The sequence below is a fragment of the Tinamus guttatus genome, unplaced genomic scaffold (assembly GCF_059628265.1).
Source record: "Tinamus guttatus ecotype Peru unplaced genomic scaffold, ASM5962826v1 Tinamus_guttatus_pri_ptg000197l, whole genome shotgun sequence".
NCBI lineage: Eukaryota > Metazoa > Chordata > Aves > Tinamiformes > Tinamidae > Tinamus > Tinamus guttatus.
Window position 1 is genome coordinate 1,380,431 of NW_028288731.1, and position 23,149 is coordinate 1,403,579.

General features: G+C 47.9%; 1 protein-coding gene across 1 annotated transcript in view; it reads right to left on the reverse strand.

Moving 5' to 3' along the window:
• The window catches only part of VWC2L (von Willebrand factor C domain containing 2 like), a 37,339-nt gene extending 19,356 nt beyond the window's left edge, over window positions 1–17,983 (reverse strand). Inside the window, exons 1-3 of the mRNA XM_010219331.2 lie at window positions 17,890–17,983; window positions 16,767–17,233; window positions 1,326–1,455 (exon numbers count right to left, since the gene is read on the reverse strand). Of these exons, the coding sequence (XP_010217633.1) occupies window positions 1,326–1,455; window positions 16,767–17,177 (541 nt within the window). The 5' untranslated portion in view covers window positions 17,178–17,233; window positions 17,890–17,983. The remainder of the gene's footprint in view (window positions 1–1,325; window positions 1,456–16,766; window positions 17,234–17,889) is intronic.
• Window positions 17,984–23,149: the final 5,166 nt, after the last annotated feature.

Sequence of the window (23,149 nt, forward strand, 5' to 3'; positions counted from 1 at the left end):
GGCTCCGGCCTGGCCGGGTGCCTCGCAGCGTCCTGCGTGGAGCAGAGAGGGCACCTGGCAGCTCAGAGGGTGACATGCAGAGATGTGCATGGAGTGGGCTGAAGTGCCTTTTCTTGGAAGTGCAACCAAAAAGGAACCACCTGCTGAGATGTCCTCTGCTTTTCAGTGGAAGCATAAAAACCTTAGAAGTATTTTTGATTAAAAAACAGAGTTTAAAATAAACCTCTGCATTTCAAGTAACATTTTTGCTGTAATTATACAGACTTGAGAAATTTGCCAATTTTTCTGGTGAAAATATTTTGGATTTAAAACTGTTTGCTTTTTCTGTTTTAAAGAGCAGAAAATATGTTGAAAATGTTATTTCTCTGTAAACATTTTCATTTTGGAACCAGAAGCAACCATTACTCTCTTATCCAGCAGCAGGGATGTATGTAAGAGGACACACATATGGATAGGGCAGCCTAAACATGTGAAGATGAGTCTAGGCAGCCATTTCTTACATGCCAAGAAAGCTGTGAAGAGGTTTATGTGAACCTAGCTCCCCTCTTAGCTTGTTTTAATTTGTTCTCAGGCCTGTATTAAGCAAAAGGTGTGCTTTTCCAGAGAAATGTGCTTTGGGGCTGCATTACAATTTGAACCATTGAGATTTTTGCGGGAATAGATTTATTTTCCAAAGGTATTCCTAAACCTGACTCGAATCCATGAACTGGTTTCAGCAGGACAGTGAGAGCCAATGCTACACACATCGACTCCAGCATGTAACTTATGGTGCTATGGGCTTGGCCAGTGTCTTACTGGCCTCAGTGGGGTTTTGCTGTTGATTTTGAAGAGCTCTCCAGCGCCCTTTCACAAAGAATCTTTATGGTTGGAAAAGACCTTTGAGATCTTCAAGTCCAACTGTAAACTCATCACCACCATGCTTACTAAACCATGTTCCTAAGCGCCTCATATATAACCATCACTTTATTAATTTAGGGACAAAGACTCTGTTTTATTATATGCCTGATTTTGTGTGAGACTACTTACAGGAACAAAGCAAAGACATGAAAGGGCCATCATCAGTGTCAGGACCTGCTCCTATAAACCCTGACCGACTCAAGTTAGTGACCCCATCAACTCCAATGGGAGGACACAAGCCAGGAAGGGCAGCCTTAATTTTCACAGTTGCCAGCTTGCAACTGCAGCCCACGTGCAAGGAGAAGGAACAGCCCCAATGCCAGTCCATGCCAACAGAAGCAAATTTCCTGGCAATTCATGGGTAACAACATTTCAGTAAAATGTTTCCTTTACAACCCTTTGTTAAAGCCAATACAGTACTTTCTTACCATTTTTGCAGACAGGACAACACTGTTCTGGTTCATAGACTGGGTTGACACATTCGGGAACTGCGCAGTCTGCTACAACACAGTGAACTTCATTGCTGGGCTCACAGCGACACCATTCGCATGGCGAGGGCTAGGAACAAATCTAAAATTAGCCCATTTCCTCCCGTAGCTTGCAAGTTTGCAACATTTCTATCTTGCCATAAGATAAACACATGAGCGTTTAGTACCTCTTGACTTCATTCATTCATCATGGGTAATACAAATTAACCTATAGGACAACATAGCAACATCCCAAATAGGCAACCAGAACATTAGACAAACCAATGATCATGATATTTGTTTTCCCAGAGTAGGGGGTGGGTTTTTTTTAGCTCTTGTCATACTTTAGCTTCTTTGGGTAGAAAGACTGAGCTGAGTTGCTAGGTCTTAGGCAGGCCCAGGGTTGACATGGTGGCACCTGTGCACCGGATCCTTCACCTCTACCCATCTCTTGTAACCTTACACACTTGGCCAGGAAGAGAGCTGAATTCCTGGGAGATTGAAAGGGATGGACAGAGAAGGACAGAGTGATTTTCCAGCATTCACTCGTATCACACATAGACCACCAGGGGCAGGGAATCCACAACTGTTGGGAAGGTGCTGCTGGGTCGCCACCAGTCTCTCGGAGGGGTTCCTTGGAGGGGCCTCCAACACTTTCCAGAGTGGAGGATAACAGTGCTCTTCTTGGAGGGGCAGCAACACTTTATTCTGCATTTGGGTAGCACTCGCAGTGTGGGGCCAGTAAAGCATCCCCCTTATTATAACCCTTAGATCTGGCCATGACCCCACTCATGGTGGTCTGGGAGCAAGTGCCTCACACTGAACATGTGAATAATCAAGGATACAAAAAATTCCACTGAAAGCAGGGAGTTTGGGCTTCAAGTACCCAGATGAACAGTTCCACATCAGGTCTGCCAATTTAAACGGGAGTCTCGATCTACCTGTAAATAGTAGCGAGTTGTCTCTGTTTTGCTTTCTAAGAAGCTGTGGAAATCTTCTAACAAGTGAGAGGGGTGAGTCTTAAGGTCCCCAGTATCCTTATAGGTGTGTGAGTGTGATGACAGCATGGCAACGGAGCAAAGAAATGGCAAAAAAAGAAGACTCTGAAAGGAAAGCAACTTCCTTTCAGTACCTGTTGGTTTGATGCATAACCCTTAACTCCTCTGCAGCAGTAGCTCCCATCACCAGCATGTGAACTAATACCAGGTGGGTCCTGGGCTGAATTCTGCTTTCTTTTGTAGCAGAAATCTGCAGCAATGGGAATTCCCCCATAGTCCAAAAAAATAATAAAAAAAAGAAAAGCAAATGAAAGGAGGACTTGTCTCCTTGTATTTCAGACCTCAGTGATGCTGTTCACTTCTACAAGGCAGATACAACTCCCAGAGCCCTGTTTTGGATAGTAAAAAAGCTTTTTGGGTTACCTCTAAGAAGCTCCATATGTCTCAAGTCAAATAATTTATTCCTTGGAAATTCATTTCTACCTTAAAATGCACTAATTAAAGCTTCCCTTACTTTGTCTCAGCACCCGCAGTCTATAATTCCCATCACCTCTCCTTTGCTCACAGCTTTGGCAATTTAGATAAAATCAGCACTCCTTGAGCAAGGAAAAAAGTCTGTGGAGGTGGAATCCCTCTCGCTAATTACCTTTCCTCGTTCAATCCTGCTTTGATTTCTGTCTGAGCACCCGGAGTCTAAATTCATTTGACTGACATTTCTTATTCAAGGCTACTTAATAAGAAGAAACAATACAGAGGAAAATAGACAGAACTATTTGCCAAGGGATCAATAAGAAAATTGCTCCTTTGTTTTTCCTCATTTCAATCGCTAATTATACAGAATGGTAGAACTAGATCTTATGATACGTGGCGGATTCACTGCCACATCCTTCAGGACTTTCCTCCCTCCGCTGCTCCCGTGGCTGCAGCACTAAGGAGGGTTTCCAGCAGCCCAAGCTGCTGCTTGGAGAACGTCAGCGGCTGCGGGAGACGCCCCTCAATGCCCGTGCGAGTCAACAAGACGTGACAGACACATCTTCCGCTTTTGTGTTGTTAGTGTAACGCTGACAGTAACACCGTAACTAACCACGATGCCGCCTGACACGCAGAGCAGCTTTCCAGGAGCGAGGAAGTGCACGCGGCTCCGAGAAGGAAAGGCTTCAGCTGCGTGGCCAACGAGCAGATGGAAAGGCTGCTCCGGCACTAATGAAGGGCTTTTCTCAGCCCTCCCCATCCCAGGCAGTGCAAACGGCACGGCCTTGCCTCCAGGACTTCCCTTTAGCCTACCTACCGTTGTGTTCCTTTGCCCGTGCCTCCTCCCGCCCTCCATCCCAACGAGTGGCGCCCGCCTTCTTGCTCACTCATCTTAGGGATGCCGCGGCACCTTCTCCTGGCGGATGTGCTCCGGAGGGTGATGTGCAAAACCCTGACCCTTCCAGGAAGGACTTTGCCCTGAGTGTGCTGAAACCATCAAACAGCTTTTCACTGCTGTCCGCGGGCTCTGCAGCCCAGCTGTGAACCTCTCCTGGAGCTTTACTCCTTGTGGGACAACGATGGATGTTGGCCAATAAGATCCATCTTCCCACCATGCTTCCACCTACCCCATTTGTTCTCAGTTTTCTCCAGATCACAGCAGTCACCCTTCAGCGGTCAGCAGCGTTCCCGCACTCACGCGTTGCTGCTGTGTTTGATTCTCATCCAAATACTTTGCAAATACTGCTCAGGACTAGCAGCCTTTTACAGGATCTGCTATGCACCTTCGTCAACTTTCCAGAATCCAGATTTCAAGATTTCTCATTCCTGGAATAGGAGGATAGTTTAAATTTTTGTAGCCACTGAGGTTCCAATACATTAAGGGTAGTTCCCAGAAAAAAACCCGCCCATCCCTAGTGAAAAAAGCTGAAAAAATACACAGCGTTTCTCGAGTATGAAGGAGACACAAATCAGAGGTTATGCCACTCTCATACAGACAGTGCAAACAGCTGATATTCTAAAAAAATATGTAAAGATTAAAGGAGCATAAAAGGCCTGGGCCAGAAGATGATTTATTCACTCTGCCTGTGCAAGGCAGAATAATCTCTTAGAAGACTCTCTAGGGAAGGATTTTTTGGGAAGGATTTCAAGACATATTGGTGCTTAAACTTTCTTTGCACTGTTGTCCAAAATGAAGGCTCATGGTACACAGCCATAACATACACTCCCACACAGTAGCTGCATGATTCATCTCTTATTTTTCAAGGTATGTTTTGATAAATAGTCCTATCATTAATAAAAGGAGTGAACTTCTGTAGAAAGTAATAGTAGGCTGTTTTGAATGGGGAAAATTCATACAAAGCACTGAAATTCCTATCCCCCGAAGCTCACGTCTGGGCGTGAGGACCCAACCCCTCAGGAGAAGGGATGAGGAAATACGTTCCCAGATGTCCTGGTCAGCACGAAGACTAAGTCTAGCCAAGTAGGTGGGTAGCAAACGTGACCAAGACCTGATCACCATTCAGTGACTTCTGAGCTGATTAACTGGGGAACCGAATAAAAATGACCTTCTCAGTCCCAGCACTCACCCTGTTCCACCTCCTCTACTCCCAGTCACTTCAAGGGCACCAAAGGGATGTGGATCCTAGACACTCCTGCTTACACGCCACATGTCAGATGATGACCCAACCTCTGTTTCAACTTGTGGGCTTTTGATCTCAAGTTGGTTTGTGACCTGGGGTTGGGGAGCTGTTGGCAAGGATGTCAGTTCCTGCTTCTCCTGGGGGTGGCTCTGCCCTGCACACAGCAGAGGCAGTGGGAAGAAGCCAGAGCTCATCCAGTTTGTAATGGAAAAACTTAGTCTCAGGTGTTATCAAATGGGAAACATCTGCAGCCAACGGAGTTCATTAAAAAGGAAAGAAAGAAGGAAGGAAAATTAAAACAGAGAATAGAGAATACTCACGGCTAATAAAGATTTTATGTGCACAAGCACATAATGATAAAGTTGATAGATGATGTAAACAAACAAAAAAGGAAACAAAGGAAACAGAATGAGAAACAAAACACTCCCCGAGCAGGGAAACCAGGAAGCCAAATCAGATGTGGCTGCTGTGGCTCCTCATACTTACTCCCTGTCATTTCCACACGCTCTTTGGGAGTAAATGCCAATGTATATAGGGATTATGCCCACTAACTGGCCACCCAGCTGCTCCTCTTGGTGGGTAAAAGGCCCCCTCTCTCCTAAGGACCTGGGCACCACGTGGGTTCTTTTCAGTCAGCCCCCAGTTTTCATAAAACACCCCAAAATTTCATCCCCATAAGAGTTCTGTTCTTGAGGGCTCTAGCAGGCCCTTGAGTTGTCTGAAAGAACTGGCAGGCAGACTGACTGCATGACCAAAGATTCCTTCAGGAAAGCAGCCTGAAATACTAATCCTTCCCAAAGTTGGAGGTGTACAAATAAAGTAGAAAACAGAATTCAAACCTCCATGTCTAAATCAGTTTTCTCATACTTTTCCACAGCTAAAGAGATCTGAATTAAGTAGTTTCTCAACAGAGGAGGCAATTATAAGAATAACCTACCAGACAAGGAGGAAGCAATCACAAGAATAACCTTTCACTCAAAACTTCCAAGCATTCAGTTAAGATTTTGCACGGAACATCTACAAGACCTGTGCCTTACTGCATCTGAGACATGCAGGCTAGTCATAGAGTCACTTGTCCCAAACACTTACGGGACTCCATCTGTATTTCAGAAATTGTTCATGCCGTGTCCACAGCAAGAGCATCCCAAGCCACCTCTCTACTCCCTCAAACACACCAAGGATTTTTCTTTAACATGGAGATTGCCCTGCGAATGCTTATTGCCTCAGGTCTCCATGTCAATTAATCTCAGGTTCTTCTGCAGAAATTCCTGTAGAGAGGTAGACAGGGAGCTATTTCCCTACAAGACAAATGAACAACCTTAACGATGACATGTGATGGATGCTTTCTCTGTGCTTGTTTGTTCTGTCATTCAGTGGCAATCTCCCTCAGATATATATTTTTTTCATTCTGTTATCTGTAACATCTTCCAGGCTACTTGGACCCGTCAGGTTCCCAAGAACACTCGTTTCAGTCCCACGTCTGGGCTGCCACCCACCTCAGAGCTGATTTCTTCCAGCAGTGTTAACCACAGCCACTTACTAAGACTTTGGACCCCTCCTAATCTTTTCAAGAAAAGACTGTCAATTACATGGCACTTTCTTCATATTTGAGTATTCAGTCTCTTGGAACAAAGTTCACACCCTAGTTGGAGCTAGCATAGAGGTTGCTCAAAGCTAAGGCAAATTCTTGCCCCCTAGTCACCTGTCCCAAGCCCAGCTCCTTTGAGTTACTGGGCTGCTTTCTTCCTCTTTCTGCCTACACTCCCCAGTTAAGTTTGCAGAGCGCAGTAGTACAAGAACGTCTCAAAATGTCTTGCTCAAGGATTTCGACTCATTGACTAGGTCCCATGAGGTGCTCAGAGAAGTACTGTGTCCTAGTGCATTTTGACTAACACCCAACAGCTCTTTGTCAATTAGAAAACAGCTATTAGAAAACAAATACAGAGCAATGCAAACTTTATAACTGTTATGTCACAAATATTTGATATTTCCTTAGAGGGAGGAGATAGAAAAGCTTCACAGAAGTGTTTACAGCCATCCAGTCATTTTATAATACTCATGCGCTGATCAGACAAGGGCCGTTCAAGTTTAGCAGAAGAGAGTCCAAATACTTCCACTAAATTTAATGTATCTGCTACCAGGGCCTACGATGCTCTTCAGAGTCAACTAGGTATATTTACAAAATGGGCAGAGTGACTGGAAAAATCTGCTTGGTTGGCTGGAATTTGAAGTGGCTGGAAACACACAGATAAATTTCTCAGTATGCCAGAACTTTGCCTTAGATTCAGATCCACTGTCCGTACCTACACAGGTGAGCAGCGTGGTCACCTCCTACCTACACATCCCAGCTCCGCAGAGACCTGCTGCCACCAATCTCACTGTCTCTGCCTTTTCCTCAGGGTTTGTAGCAGCTCTTGTATAAATAATTGCATTCAACCCTCCTCTTCAGCGACTGGTGGCATCCTACTTTATGCAGATAAAACAGCAGGAAGAGCAGAGAGATGCAAAGTGAAGCCTGTCAAATTGGGCACTTACTTACATCTTAGGGCTGGCTGTAACTTTTAATGGCACTAAGGACCACAGCAACTCCGATGGAGGTGATTTTTGTAGCTACAGTTGCAGGTAGTGAATTTATGGTCAGGAAAGAAGAAAGGGGAATAAAACATCATAAAGGACCTGATGAATAAAAATTGGAAGCAAAATGGTTTCTGCATTAGAGCTGAGGTGGGAAGTTACACACCAGGAAAGGTGGATAGAAAGGAGACCAGGAGAGCATTCATCGAAGGTACTGCTGGAGTTGAAATTAGAATCATTTTCATTGTTACTGAAATTGCCTCTGATCTCAGGCAGATAAGCAGGAGACTGTAGGGAAGTTTGGAGAATTATCTTCAACTGAGAAATTCTGCAGATGCCAAACTCCAAGGAACAATCCAGTTAGTGAGAGTCCCACCTGAAGTGCAAGAGTGGATCAGTCCACAAGGACAGGACACTTGTCCCCTGGACTGGTCATTTTGACCGTACTATGCCCCCCAATACTAACAGCACATCAATAACTGCTTAGATGCCAGTACAAGAACTTGCACAAGGCAAGAATTATTCCCTAAGTAGATTTGTCATTAAAAAAAAAAAGGTTTCATGCATCCAAATAGGGGAGACATGGTAGCAATTGCACTATGGAAACGGTAATGGGTAATGGTTTTTTCATAGGGTAACAGTCATCCCAATAAGCAATCTGATGAGTGATTAGATGCACAGTGAATGCCATCACTTAGCAAATGGTTTCTCAACAGGCAAAAAAAATGTTAAGTCATTAGATAATTTAATTGCAGTGACAAACCGCAGTTGTACACTACTTATCTGGAGAGCTACTACTATTGAAAGAACTTTTGCTGTGCTGGTCAACACTTAAAAGCATTTGGACCATACTACACACTGGTCAAAACAAGGAGCTGGATCCGAAGCAGCAGCAGAAGCTGAGGCTGAGGAACACGTGGATCCTGTATCAGAGGGGCCTCCACAATACCTAAACACACTACCATTGCTAGCTGTAAGACTAAGGTGCAATGAGAAACTGCTTGCTCAACTGAAAGGACGTGGGAGACACACACGTCACGTAAAACAGTTTAACTAAATGGTGAAACTCTGTCTTTTATTCTATGCAGCCACACTGCAAGAAGGGCAAAGAAGACTTGCCTGTTTTACTGGCCTGCAGATGCTGCAGCTCTCCAACCAAAGCTGGATTTTGGCTGCCCTGAGGTGATGCCTGGCTGTCCAGAGCTGCCAAAGGTTTTCCAGGCAGCTGGAAAGAGCACCAACAGAGCGGTCTGCTGACCAGGCTTCGACTCTGGAGATGGAAAGGCACAAAAATGCGGCAATACCTCCAGGTCACCTCCACCTCTCCTCCCCAGACCATGCCTGGAGACAGCGGCTTTGCTCTTACTACTCTTTTGTAGAAAGCCCTGGGGAGCTGCAGAGGCAGGTGGGTCGGACGAGGGTGAGAAGCCCAGGAGAGGTGCATCACCGGGGTCTGCAGATGCTTCAGCAGTGTGAAGGCATTGGCTTTGCATCCTCCCACTCGCTACGTGCCACACAACCAGATGAGTTCACAAGCCTCCTGGAGCTGCCTCTGAGCCTGGAGAGTCATCCCTCCATTAGCTGATGAGGGACACGAACCTGCGCCGGAGCCTTGGCCCCTTTTCCCATCTGCAGTCTGGTGGTGGCAGTTTTCCACCGAAAGCAGCAGTGGAGCTTTCCGTAACAACATGACTCTGCATTTCTTTTGCAGGAACATTCCCCCCCGCCCTCTTTTTTTTTTTTTTTTTTTTTTTTTGCTATATGTCTCATTTTATTCCTGACAACAGTTTTACCTCACACACCCCGGGGCTGAGGCAACCAGAGCTTTGTATTCCTTCGGCAGTAATTTTTATGATCCTATTCTGGGAGTTGATTTAACTTGGCCGTGCCCGGCGTGCAGGGACCCGAGCTCCTTTCTAAAGGTTATGGATTTGATGGATGGACCTTGCACTGGCACAGGAGGGAGGCTGGACCACGCTCAGCCCCGCGTGGACACGGTGAGAACATCTGGGTACATTTTCTATCCGTTCAGTTCCAGGCAACACCACGCTCCGGTCCCTCGTGCTCTGCCCTTGTCCGATCAACGTGGGAAAGAAGCAAAAGCTTCTGTCCCAGGGGCTGTTTTCTAAACTACAAAAACTCATCAGGCCCAGGCAGCTAAGGGGATGCCCCCACATTTGGTGATGAGCAGAAACAGGGGGGGATGGAATAAGAAAGAAGTTTTTTTTCATAGAAAATGGGAGGCTGGGGTCTGCTAATAGAACATGAGCAATGGGTTATCCTGGCGTGAGAAAGGTTTCGCTGCCGACGTGACCGCAGATAACCTGCCTTGAGGAGCTGCTTCAAATCCTAACGCTCCTCCGAGCGCATTGATTTTATTACAGTTCCAAAAGACTAAGGAAGCCTAATGCTACACGCGCCTTTATTTTGCAACTAGACTGAGTGTTGTCATTAGATGACTTATTTAATTATAGTTTTAAAAACAATAACCAGGGTAATCGCCTAATGGAGCATTATTTTTAATTAATGCAACTCCAGGTAGAGCACATCCCCAGAGCCACAATCCAACACCCGCACTCCAGTCGCTTTCCGAACAAACACTTCCCTAAGAAACATCCCCCCCACGACGCAGTGACATTTCTGCTGACTGCTCCTGGTCACGGACTGATGATCCGAGGCCTTCCTGCTCCCCAGCCCTGAGGAAACTTCCTTCCTCCTGGCGGTGGTCCTTGCCGGGGCTAGGCAAGGGACAAACCTTTCCCTCCTTGCTTTCCCTGAGCATTGCCAGGCCCGCTAGTAAAGCCTCAGATGCTATTTTAGCACTCTTGGAAGGTCCTGGCAATGGTGCATGTCATACAGACCCCGTTTTCCTAACAGCATGGTTCCAATGGGAATGGAGCGATGGGAAAGGCCAGAGCCTCTTCTCTGGCTGCACAGATATATGTATTTTTCCTCTCAGTACCTCCCTGGACAGCCCCCAGGTTTGGCAGCAAGCAGGAGCACCGGCCTATTTCCTGGAGCCGCTATCCGACAGCACAGCCATAGCTCCGGCGCTCCCCGAATTTCCCTAGCGAGCCTGTGTGCTGCACAGGACACAGCTGAGCTCTCTGCACCCCAACACATCCCTGCGCCCCAGCAGAGCCCCACCAGGAAATCCTCAGAGCCAAATGTGCAGCACAACCCACGCTCTTTCCATACTATAATGATGCATTTATATATGTGTGTGTGCTACAGAACCAGCACCTCAGTGCATAATGTCTTTTAGAATGGGTATCATTACAGACCAATATGTGACATACCTACCCATTTTCATATGTATTTTTTGGTATAAATTATGACAGAAATACAGTAAGTCAGTAATTTCAGATTCCTGTGCACAGACATTGTCACTGTAATTTTGCCAGGAGGGAGATAATAAATCATACTTTTCCATCTGACTGATGCTCTGTTTCCCCTGTCTGATTTCAATGGCTGCTCGCTATCTTGTGCGCTGGCATTGTTCCTGCCTTCTTTTATTAAAGCACAGGCACGTTATTGAAATTCCTTTTGTATTATGATTTTCTAGCCGTACATGAAATTGCAGAACACACAAGGAGAAAAAAAAAAAAAGGGGGGGGGGGAAAGCCCCATTAGTCTGAGTTATAATAATAATAATAAAAAAACAAAACACTGCACACAGAGAGCAAAATGCTAATATTAAAATCAGGGCCCCATGCTGACCTGGGCTAGTAATCACGTTTTTTTGCACTTTATGAGCAAAGAACAGAAAAGTACTAGCGATTTGGATCAGCGGGTACCGTACGACCAAGAGGGTTCAGTAATGTTTGCTCTTGCAGTTATTAGCTTGCTGTGATGGGAGTGCTTCCCAGGAGTCACGCGGAAAGCGAGCCCAAGCACTCATACTATTAGAGGAGAACAACTTGGGGAAGGAGCTTTTCATTCTCCACACTCGGGGTTTGGTTTTGTTTTCTTTTTCTCTCGGGTGGTTAATGAAGCTTCTTAGCTTCACAATGTCACATTTCTCATGCTGCTATGAGATGCCCAAAACACACTTGGAAGCTGCAACTGGATAATTCGGTATCCCTGGAAGGGCTGAGTTTGAGAGGGCTCTGGCGATGGCACATGGCTAAAAACCCCCTTTCTGCACCCTTCTGGTGGGTGCAGAGCTCCTCTCCAAAGCGATGGGCGCTCGGGGACCACTGCAGCATCCCGGCCGCGCACACGGCTGCCCCTCGCCTCCCTTCCCAGCCGGGGCGCAGCGAGAGCCGCCGCCGAGCAGCGGGGCTGCCACGGGGCTGCCGCGAGCGCTTCATTCATATTTGATAAGGTTGCGCTCCGGGGCTGTGGTCAGAGCAAGGATGCGGTTTGCGCCACTTAATTTCTATTTCTGGCACGGCTACAGGCAGGCGGCGGGACCGCTCCTGGTCTCCTTGCTGTTTTCCAGGGGCAGGATGGCCGCATCATGGCATTTCAGGCACTGAGAGATGCTGCGGTGACAGCTGAATAAACTCTTGCGTGCGCCGAGACCTTCTGATGAAAGGTCTTAGCTACCGCTCTATTTCACAAAGTTATATTAAGGTAATTGCATTAATAAAACATTTTTAAGGAGCATTAACAAAGGAGAAAGAGATGTTGCTATTCCCAAGTAAAGGCTTCCACAATGGACGGGGAACTAGTGTATGATAATGCTGTGCTTACACAGCCTCTCATTTACTTTGGAGTCTGATTAGACCCCAAAGATCCCTGCTGGAGCTGGGATCCCCACTGTGCCAGCACAGTGTAAGAAGACATAAAGTCAGCGATAGGGAGGCCTGAGCTAAAGGATTAGAGATGCTTTGCAGACAAAACACAGCAATGAATTTAAGATATAGTGGAAGGAAATATGGGAGAGGAAAATAAAGTAGACCTCCAGGAGTGAAATCCTGGCTCTTTTTCAGTAGAGATTTTTGCCCTAAGGCTTTAATGAAGCACAAATCTCCCCTTTCCCTTTCCTACTGCTCACAGAGTAGGTGCCTGCCCAGGGGTAGGAGATCATGCTCCATCCCTCAACATCCTCCTTGTGCTCCTTGTGCTTGGCAGAGCCAGCAAACCTCTGGACCTCACCTGAGGAGTGCCTGCCGGAGTGAGGATGGGTTTGGGCAGGAGGGAGTGAAGGAGGAAGCAATCAGATGAGCTCTACTGTTGACTTCAAAAAGGGAAACCCCCCTCCCACAAGTCCCATGGTCCTGTGGTCCGTGGGGCCTGCAGGCAGAAGGGGCATTTCCTTCCTACATGGTCTATGAGGACACTTCAAGACGTCAGCCCAACAACGTCTTGTGAGCCCATCAGCCCCATCGTGGCAATGGCATTTCGCTGCACATCCAGATGCCCACGGGGAAGATGATTCTGGGGACACCTGGACACGGCAATGCAGGAACGAGGGAATTCACAGGAGTGGTGACAGACTTCTCAAACTGACAACCCAATCATTTTCAGAAGGCTCCTCACTGTGGCTACAAATGTACCTTGAACCCTGCCGTAAATTACATTTTCCCAGTGCGGGGAGGCGTGTTATTTTCTGTCAGTAAGTTGTGTAGCAGAGTAAAAACTAATCAGCACTTAGGAAAACTGTTGTCTCTTTGACATTCGCACGATTCCTCCATGAGCTGCCAATGAACATTCATCAAGCTTGCGGTACACTGTCTCCTTAAGTTTACATAAGCCGCTGCCTGGAACATGCATTTAAAACACAACCGTGTGTATTCAGGATAACTGAGATCACTTTCTTATTTGTTGTTTACTTGTTTTCTCCTCTGAGGCAGAAAGAAGAAGGTCAACAACTCCCACAGCTCTCGGCCATCGCAGGGAGGCGTGTGGCACGTGTGACTTGGAGCTTTACCTCAGCACTGGAAGCCAAAGCACGACCTATGTGGTGGCTCCAGGGGCACTGACAGGGCTCTCCGGAGGGATGAGGCCTTCCTGCCTTCATTGCAGCCACCCACCGCAGTGTTGCCCTGACGCTCGGCCCGTGGGGAAGAGCGGAGCTTTCCCGAGGAAAGGGATTCCCAGAGGAAAATGAAGAACGAGGCTCGAGAAGAGAACCGCGGATCCCAGTAAAAGTGACCAGGCCTCCCTGTCCTCCTGCATTTTCCTTCTCAGGAGAGGGGTCGAACTCCTGAATGTTGGAGAACAACCTGTGAATTACCCCAATTTGTGTCTTGGGGCCCACTAAATGGAGCTCTCTGATCTTTTCTGCTGCTGGTTTCTGTGGCTCCTGGTAAAACTTGGCCTTACTGAAGTCCCAGATTAAGATGGCCCATGGGGACCAGCCCAGCTCCACAAGGGTAGCTGAGCCCCAAAGCCAGAAGGACCTCATAGGTCTCCATAACAGAACCATGGAGATCTTACAGGGCTCACAAAACCATTTCCAAGCTGGGTTGAGATTTTCATTTGAACTTCACTTAAGCATTTCATTTACAAGTGTTAATGATTTAGGGGCATGAGCATAAGCATTTGGACAACTGTCTAAACTAGAGGGCTTCTTGTCCTGTTTTTATTTTGTGCTTCCAATAGTCATGAGTCACCGACTCAGCCCGCTAGAAGGAAGATGAATGGTCAAGAAATGTTTTTTGTAACTACCTTCTACCCTGTGGCCCTCACACTCACTGTCAGTCCTAAGGGAGGGGAAATAATAATAATAATAATAAAGAATTATATTGCATTTGGATTTTCCATCCCAAATCACTTGGAAGGCACAGGAAGATTAAAAACAAGGCAACAAAATTATCCCAGTTAGAAATCTCTAATAAATTTTGACTAATTAGCCTGCCCCAAGTACCTTCCACAGCTTGTCAGGAATTTCCTAGGGAAAAATTAATCCTACCTGGGGCAACAAGGAGGCAGCTGAAATTTGTGAAAGGTGAGTCAGCTGTGCCCACATGCACAAGGTGAGCAGGAGCGTGTGTCTGTGTGCACCTGCACACGCGCTTGCAAAACAGAGCTTTAAATGGAAGCTGACTGGATCCTAGATATCAGCAAAAGCAAATCGCACAAAACTGTGAATCCATTTCCAGCGAAAGCGGGTTGGTTTTGAGCCAGACGGACAAGAGGAAGGCCCTCACCTCAGGCAAAGCCAGACTGGCGGCTGGGTGGAGTGGGCCTGGGGAAGTCTGCAGACCATGCACATACCCCAGGCCTAGGGAAGAGCTGAGCTCTGACTGGTACAACCTATGAGCTGCTCAGCTTTTCTTCCACGGAGGTGGCAGATAAAATCTTTGCACTGTTGCAGTAAACAGCAAAATACTCAAGATACTTCAATGAAGTCAAGATTTCACTTTACAGTGGTAATTTTCTGAATCTTCAGGCTCTGCCTTTCCTATAGTGTTTATGGGTGCTCCTTCAGCTCCTAACAACTCTCTTCTTTATCTTTAACACTTTGGCACCTGCACAGTGATGTTCCCTTCCCTGAACCTGCTCCATTGCTTGGAGGGAAAAAAGGAGGGTTTCATCATTTATTCTAGGTAAACACATAAACATCCAAAGATCAGTTTTTGTTCTGCACTATATAGTACCAAGCTCTCAGTAAAACACAGGTCCAGGTCAAACGCTTGACTGTGAACTAAATTAAATATAGAGGACCTCACATTAGCCCTGAACTGAAGGTTACTCCATGCCACCACCTATTCTGCCTTTTTCTAAAGATACTGGAAAATCGTTCTGTGCTGCTCATGTGGTTGTTGCACAACAAGCAATGAAGCAGCTCCCTTTTACTCCACCCTCTCATCCGTGATGAGGCTGAGGTTCCTCCTGTGAGTAACACTAAGGAGCACTTTTGTGTGTGTAGTTTTTTTTTTTCTTGTGCTATAGATACTTTAATGAAAAGCTCTGTGTTACTGTTCTCCCCTGCCTTCCTAAAACCTCTCCTAAAAAGGTTCCTCCCAACTCCCACACAAGAACCTGACCATACATTTCCACATAAGTGGAATGTGGATTCACCAAGCAGGCAAACATGGGACCCTTGTGTCTTCAGGCACAATGCCTGAGAGATGAGGCTGCACTGGGTCTGCTTAGGGCAACAAGAAACTGGCATTTCGGCAGTTCACAAAACCCAGCATCTTCATACGGCTCTGCAGAGCACAGAACAGCTGGGTCAGGATGGCCCTCAAGGAGCTGCTCCCCTAACGTTGTTTTTTCCTTAAGACATTGAACCGTCTTGACGATACTGAGTTATTCCAGTTCCAGATGGGCAGAAAAAGAGCAGAACAAACCATACATGACAGGAAAAGAAAGGAACTAAATATTAATTCTGCTGAAAAATGGCAGAGAAGATCATCTGGGAAAAGGGAAACCATGATCTGTGTTAGGGAGAACCTGCAAAATATAAAGACTTATAAGGATTTATGCTCACTGTCAGAAGAGAAAATAAATTGGCACATGTATAATGAGATCAGGCGTAGAGCCATGAAAAGTTATAGGTTGTCCTTAATTAGGGAGGCATGAATCCTGAAGCCACATGACCTGAGCGAATAAACTCCTGCATACCTATTGTTTTTATAGAGATTGCTCTTGATTCTGAAATCCTATTTTCCTTGGCAGCACTGAAAACACGTAATCTAGCTTAAAAGAATGAGAGACATACACTGTATTAAGGGTAATGATATTGGAAAACCTGGTCTTATTTTTAAGAGGCATCCTGTAATGATGTCTCAGTACTTCTGCCCCAACATTCCCAATGGGAACTCAACCGTTGTAATTAAACCACAAACTTCTTGTGGCTTGAAATGGTTACCTGCCTGGAAATCCAACTTTGGCTATTCTAGACAGCTTTGCTCATCAGAGTTGCACTACATGTACTAAACACAGGTTGCTGTCTACTTATGTGGGTTTTTGAATAGTCGTGAACACCAACTCTTAGTACCATGTGATCAACTTGTACTATCCAAGCTTGGAAAAGGGTTCTTGGAAGAGTACTCAGGATTGATTTAATGCCATTTTGACAGATGCCCTTGGCAGTTCAACCTGATTCACCCTGTGGACAAACAAGGCGGCTGTCCAGAGGAACGGGAGGGCTGGCGCGCTTCATGGGGCGCATGGGCGGAGTGAGGTGGTCCTCACCACGGCCAAAGGAGGCCTTTGGTTTTAGCACGGATTAAAAGAGACAAGCAGACCCCGAGAGCCCCCCACAGGAGCACACGCCATCTCACACACTAATATTAAATACTGAAGAAGGGGGTTCATACCTTAAATTCCTCCAAGATTTTGTAATTTTTCCCGTGATATTCACAAAAGTTTCTCACTTCCTTGCACTCCGGACAGCATCCGTTGTGTTCCACTTTTGTACACTTGGGGTGGATTTTGGGGCACTCCGGCTGGTCGCAAACGGGTCCGTCCTCAGTACAGACACAGGGGCAGTTGGAGTGTCCCGGGAAGAAGCGTTCTCCCAGCTTGTACACAAAGCCACTGTCGTCCACGCAGCCCTTCCCTCGATAGTCATCAAAAATCAGATTGTCATTGCTCGAGGTCTGGTCCCCCTCATCGGCAGGGTAGTCTTCATGGTTGAGGGCAGCTGGAGTGACCAAAGCAGGGATTAGAAACAGCAGTATCCAGGCTTCATGAATATGAAGAGCCATCCCCCTCCTCAACTGCTCCATGGGGTCTCACTGCCACGTATAAACAGCTGCTTCCATAGGGAGACCAGTGCAGTGGTCTGAAAAGAGATATTTTTAAGTGAGAAGACTCAGCATGCGAGGGAACATCTCCTCGTAAGGAGCACTGCGGCCAGCGCCTAGGAAGAAATCAGTGCTTCCAAAATGCACAGATAGCAACCACTGCTGCACTAGAAATAAGCCTCTTCTCCCCCATTATTTCTAGAGAACAAAGCCCAGGAAATATATGAATTAGACACACATGGCTGTGTACAAATGCCCGCAAAGCACCCCCATACAAAGGATGCTCTGCCGACTCATCTAATTTTTACTCTTCTCATTTGCACAGCTGAGTTTTCAGATGGAGGGAAAGTTTCAAAGAATTAGCTCTCCGAGACAGCACGATGAAGGGGAGTTTTGGAGGGACTGAAGCCAAGTTTAATCGCGGTCCCAACCTCCTGCTGCAGCCGCTGCCGCTCCGTGCTGGTCGAGCACGCAGCTCCCTTCGTTAAAGCGAGGCGGAAAACCCGCGGCGGAAAAGGAGGCGAGCATCGTGTGGAGTTAGAGCTGTGTCCAGGACCAAAGGCAGCGCTGGAGCCGCAAAAAAAACATCAGGAAAAGCATTTCGGAAGAAGAGGAGGGACTGCTCGGGCCAGGAGCGTCAGCCCGGGCTGCCGGGGAGCGCCGCGCTCCCTCCCGAAGCGCGGATGCTATTTACCGTTTCCATCGTGCGGCATGTCGGTAATTCCCAGGCAGAAGTTGAGCGCCGGGTCCGTGCAGATGCCTGCGTCACGCCTGCAGCCCCCGGCCCGAGCCTGCCCAGCGCGCCGCAGCCGTCCGAAAACTTCGGGAGCCCAGGTTGGCGCGCGCCCGGCGATGCCCGAAGCAGGGAGGCAGAGAAGCCCCCCGGTCTGCCAAAAATAACGGCTGGGCGAATAGCGAGCGCCGCCCGGGCAGGCTGCGGGGTGCCACAGCGCGGGCACCAGCCTCCCCGCCGCGCCGCCGGGAAGCCGTAAAATGGTTCCCGCTCCAGCTGCGCTCCCGGGGCCCTGCCCGGCTGCCCCAGGAGCCCCCGGGCGCGGAGGAAACTTTGCGCGCGGACGGAATAGCGGCAGCGTTTCGGGAGCCCGGCAGCCCCCGGCGCAAGCAGCGGGCAGTTTGTGCGTGCTGCTCCGCCTGCTTTTCCTCGCCTTGTGTACACACACGCGCCAGCCAGACACGCATTAACCCTGCGCACACCAGCACGCTGCCTCCCTGCAGGTCCTCCTATGCCTCGGGATTAGAGGGTGGGCTGCAAATTCCCCTTATCTGAAGGGAAGAAAAAGAATAAAATAAAAGCAGCTGCAGCAGCAGAGAGCTTCAACCTCACCGGAGCCACCAAGGGATCAGCTGATTTTTGATCGGGCAGGATTTTCTATTTTCCAAGCTACCATGGAGGGAGACACCGGATATTACACAAGCGATTGCAAATTCAAAAGCAAGTTGCTTAATCGAAGGCAAGAGCCACGGCCACCCGGGCTGAGGGGTGCGGAGGAGGATGCTGCACCCAGCCGGGCACCCACACGCTACAGGTAGGCGGCAGCATCCTGGAGTGGTGGCTGGTCCAGAGGAGAAAAACAGGAAAGAGGAAAAGCCACAACAAGGGACCAAGCGCTGCTTTGAGGCGATGCAAAAAGATCGGATGAAGTTTGACAGGAGGATCCCGCATTTGGGGAAAGTTAAGCAGGGCCAGGCCCGGTGCGCAGAGCGTCCCAGGGGGACGCGGCCCCTCAACAAGTAGCTCCCGGCGCCCGCGGGGTCTCGCGCGCAGCCCGGCTGCCCTTACCTGGTGCTGCGGGCGGCCCCCGCAGCGGAGCCGCCGGCGCGGGCGCCTCCTGGCAGCCGCATCCCCCGCGCGGGCGCCGTGCCCCGCGCCGCATCCGCCCGCGGGGCGCAAAATGATGGTAGTAATCAAAAATAATAATAAAAAATCAAATATATATATATATCTACGCTTCTGTGTCAGCAAGGCTCCCCACTGGAGGCAGGCAGGCGGCCGTGCATGCTAGGGGTGAGTGGTAGAATTATTATTATATATATTTTTTGCAAAGAAATCTGCGTGCGGGATAAAAATACAAATAACACCAAGGAAGAAGAGTGCGGGGCTTGCACGGAGGCGGCGCGGGCGCAGCTCCTGGCTCCGCTGCTGCGGGTGCTGCAGGGCCCCCCGCCACGGCACGGCGGCACCGGGCCCCCCCGCGCGCGGCCGGGCTCCTTGCAGCACCGCCGCGCCGGCGTTAGGCGGCGAGCGGGGATTTATTCCGTGGAAACGCCGGGATGCTGCTCCCAGCCCTGCTGCGGACGCTGGCCGCGCTCGGGCGCTGCATCCGCTTGGGTCCAGAGGCGGACGGTGCCATCGGTGCCTCCCGAGAGCAGGTGCTGGGCTCGGTGGTCGAAGGCGACGCGCTTGGTCCTCGTGGCCCTCCGGACCTTCAGGACAAGCACACTGTGGGTGTTGGTTCCCGAGAGAAATGATGGGAAGCCAGACGGATCAATAATAATGAGATTAGGCTGCGGTGATGAAGCGAATCCAGAGAGCTGGAGATGCTGCTCATTAAGAGCACGGTCACTGTAATTATATTTGGGTATAATTATTCAAGTTTCTTTAGAAACCTAAATTATTTAATTTTTTCTATTCTATCTAATCATTTAGAGTCTGTGGGTTGCATTCTGGCCCGCAGCCCAAGCCTCAGGGAAATAGATACCCAGAGGTATGAGAAGGCCCTGGCATTAACATTGCTCTGCTTCCACAGCCCCCTAAGAAATTGGGCTTTAGCTCTTCAACATTTTTAGGTAAGCAAGAAGTCCAGCATCAAGTAGAGCCCAGGGCCAGCTCCTTTAGATCCTTACGAAAAAGCCAGCCCTAATTAAAAGGCGAGGAGAGAACTGGACAGTTCTAACAGCAGAAAGGCAAAAATTTAGGGAAGTTTCACACGTTTAATAATATATGCATGTTAATAAATGCATGCTTCCAAGTATTGATGCACTGATGTACAAGAGATCAATACATTACTTCCCAAGCAGATGTGGGGCTCCCAGCACAGGAGCTGTTGTGTTTTCATGGCATCATCTTGGTCAAGAGCCTTTTTCTATTAGGAGCAAGATCAAGATACCCTCCAAGTACTTTTTCTCTGAAAGCAAAGACATTCCCGGCAGGAGAATATTAATCCTGACTCTGGCAAAGTCTATCTGGCACTGAGGCCTTTTTTTTTTTTTTAAAAAAAAAAAAAGATTGTGCAAAATGGCTGAAATTTTGCCACTTTCAGTCTGAGTTACTCACCAAGCAGTGAGCAGGAACATATATCCCCAGCAGAAGTTAGTATAGAAAAAACAGTCCCGATTTCAGAAATGTGCCAAGCCATATGGCCTGGCATGGGACTATTCCCCCATTTAGCCTGGGAAACCCACTCACCAAAGCACCTTACAAATGCTGGGGGGACATTTAGGTGCGAGTCATGCCTAGGGCAGCCGCGGCAATTTGTGCAAGCAGGGGAATGGGAAAGCCGAGCTAACCATGATAAACACGCCCTATTTGCAAACCTTTATAACTACCCGGCTCCTTCATCTAGAACAACGCCTGACACAGCAAAGATCTCCAGGATGGATTGGAGTGTCCAACGCGGCAGATGGGAATATTTATTACGGAGGAGGCTCTCCCTGTGCGGCGGTGCTGACGGCAGAACCAGGCGTCGATGGGGTCAGACGGCAGCTCTAGGGGCTGTGGTGACGAGGACCCCTCTGGGAGCTGAGGACAGGCTGGTTTGTCCCAAGCCCTGACATCAAAATACAGGGGCCAGCGTCACTCATGGTTCATTCCAACTGGGAGTGAACAAGCACGCTAAAGAGGCAGCAGGACGGCAAAGGACACAGGCTCCTGCCAGCTCGCTCCTCATACAAACTCCCTCCTTCCAACAGGAAATGGCTCTTTTTGGGAAAGAGGGAACAACTTGTGTTTTGCTGCCACTTCAGAACGTTCTCCAATTAGAAACCCAGTCAAAAAAAGCAATTATGAACTTGCCAGGCGCAGCTCTTGCTATGAGGGAGGCTGCAGCACGTTAGCAAAGCTACATAGGTAGAATGCTCAGAGGGGGACAAAACCACGGAGATCGCATCTTCCTCGTACACCCTCACGCAAATTGTGAGGTAGAGGAGGCCCAAGGAGACTCCTCGAGCCTAGCAATTGCCCTGGTTTGCAGTGGAGCGGTAGAAGAGGCCAAATAGTGAGACTAAAAGGGAGAGAGAGACACTCCATGTCTCCCAGCCTGCAGGCCTATCGATCCCGTGCTCCTGGCAAGGTGGCAGCTCACACGTCTACCGCCCGCTGCGCCGTCTGCACGGCGAGGAGACCCTCCAGCAGCAACCTCCCTGCTCCCTTTCTCGGATGCACCCCAGTTATGTCCTTAAAATAACGTAAGCTGAGACCATCCAGGCCCTGCTTCCGAAAGGATGCAGCGAGTCAGAAAAGGTAGCAAGGACGGCGGCAAGAGCAACCACGGTACTAACAACCGCTGCGCGAGGACTCGGCCAGAAGACTACAGCTCACTTGCGAAGAAGATATTTATATGCTAAAATGTATTTGGCTGGTCATATTTTTGCTATATGCAAACCTGGAGCTTCAGTCGACCCAGAAATTTGCATGTCTCCACCCTGAGCCGAGCACATGAGCTTGAACCCAAAGCTATTGCATTCAATGAAGCTTGGGTCTGTCACACATAAGCAAGTGACTTATTTTCCCTTGTCTCTAAAGGACCACACGCACATCTATCCCACTCTGTGAATAGCAGCACCACCAAGGCCACTTAGGTCTAACACAATATGAAATCCATCTCCTGATTTGAACCGATCTTCCCATTTGGCTAAATTTCCAAAGTGCTGGTGTACTGAAGCCATTTAATTTAATTTGTGTCTGCAGGACACGTTTCTCAGGAACACAAAACTAGTCAGGATAAATTAGCTGAGCTGATAAAACCAAACCCCTGAGGAAAGGGGAAACATGTCAAAGGACAAAACCTGACACCCCACACAGCAGGAGATCCCACCAGAGACCCTGGCAACGATGACCACCTTCTTCATAAGGCAAATCAGAGTGAAGCCTTGCCAAGGCAACCTGCGGTGGTCCTATACTGGTTTACTCCTGCAAACAGCCAGAAGCGGTCACGTCTCTGCCTTGGGACTGCATGATAAGTAGACCACTCTGCAGTATTTATAGCATGGTATAGATAGTATTAACTCCTTTGTTCACTTAGAGAACAGAGCAAGAAAAGCAAAAGGCAGAATTTTCTCCTCATTCTTGCAGCGGCTCTTACCCCCGGGGCAGGGAACAGCCCAGGATGGGGCGCTGCATTTGGCCTCTAATAAAAACACTGCAGCTTTTCTCAGTCTTTACCATAAATAATTCAGATAGAGTAACTTGCCCAATTTAAACATACAGGCACTGCCTAACTGTAAGCAAAGGCATTCATCTTCAAAGACCCAAACCCGGTTATTTCTTGTTTCATTAAAATCATAATCTTGCATGAATTTAAGAACTGTGGTTTATCATAACTGCAGAGGGACCATTGCAAATGGCAGAGATGAAATAACATATCAAAGGAAGAGAGAAAGAAAAGCTTTGATCAATAGGGAAATGATTTTTATACACATCAGAACCAATTTAAGGAATTCTCTAGGATCAATTTAGATAGACAGAATTGCTTCTCAGCATTTATTACCTGTGGAGGCAATATTGATCTCACTCATTGATTTCTCCTATGCCTTGAGAAGCATCAGTTTTGGGGGTTGTTTTTTTTTTTTTTTTTTTCCTTCTTAAGGAAAGATGCCCCAGACTGGAAAGTATCATGAAATTACTTAGATTATACAGACTTACATTAATGGTTCAACCAGTGTCATTACTCAGAAATGGCAAGGAACAGGCAAACCATCACTGAGCTTTCTTTTGC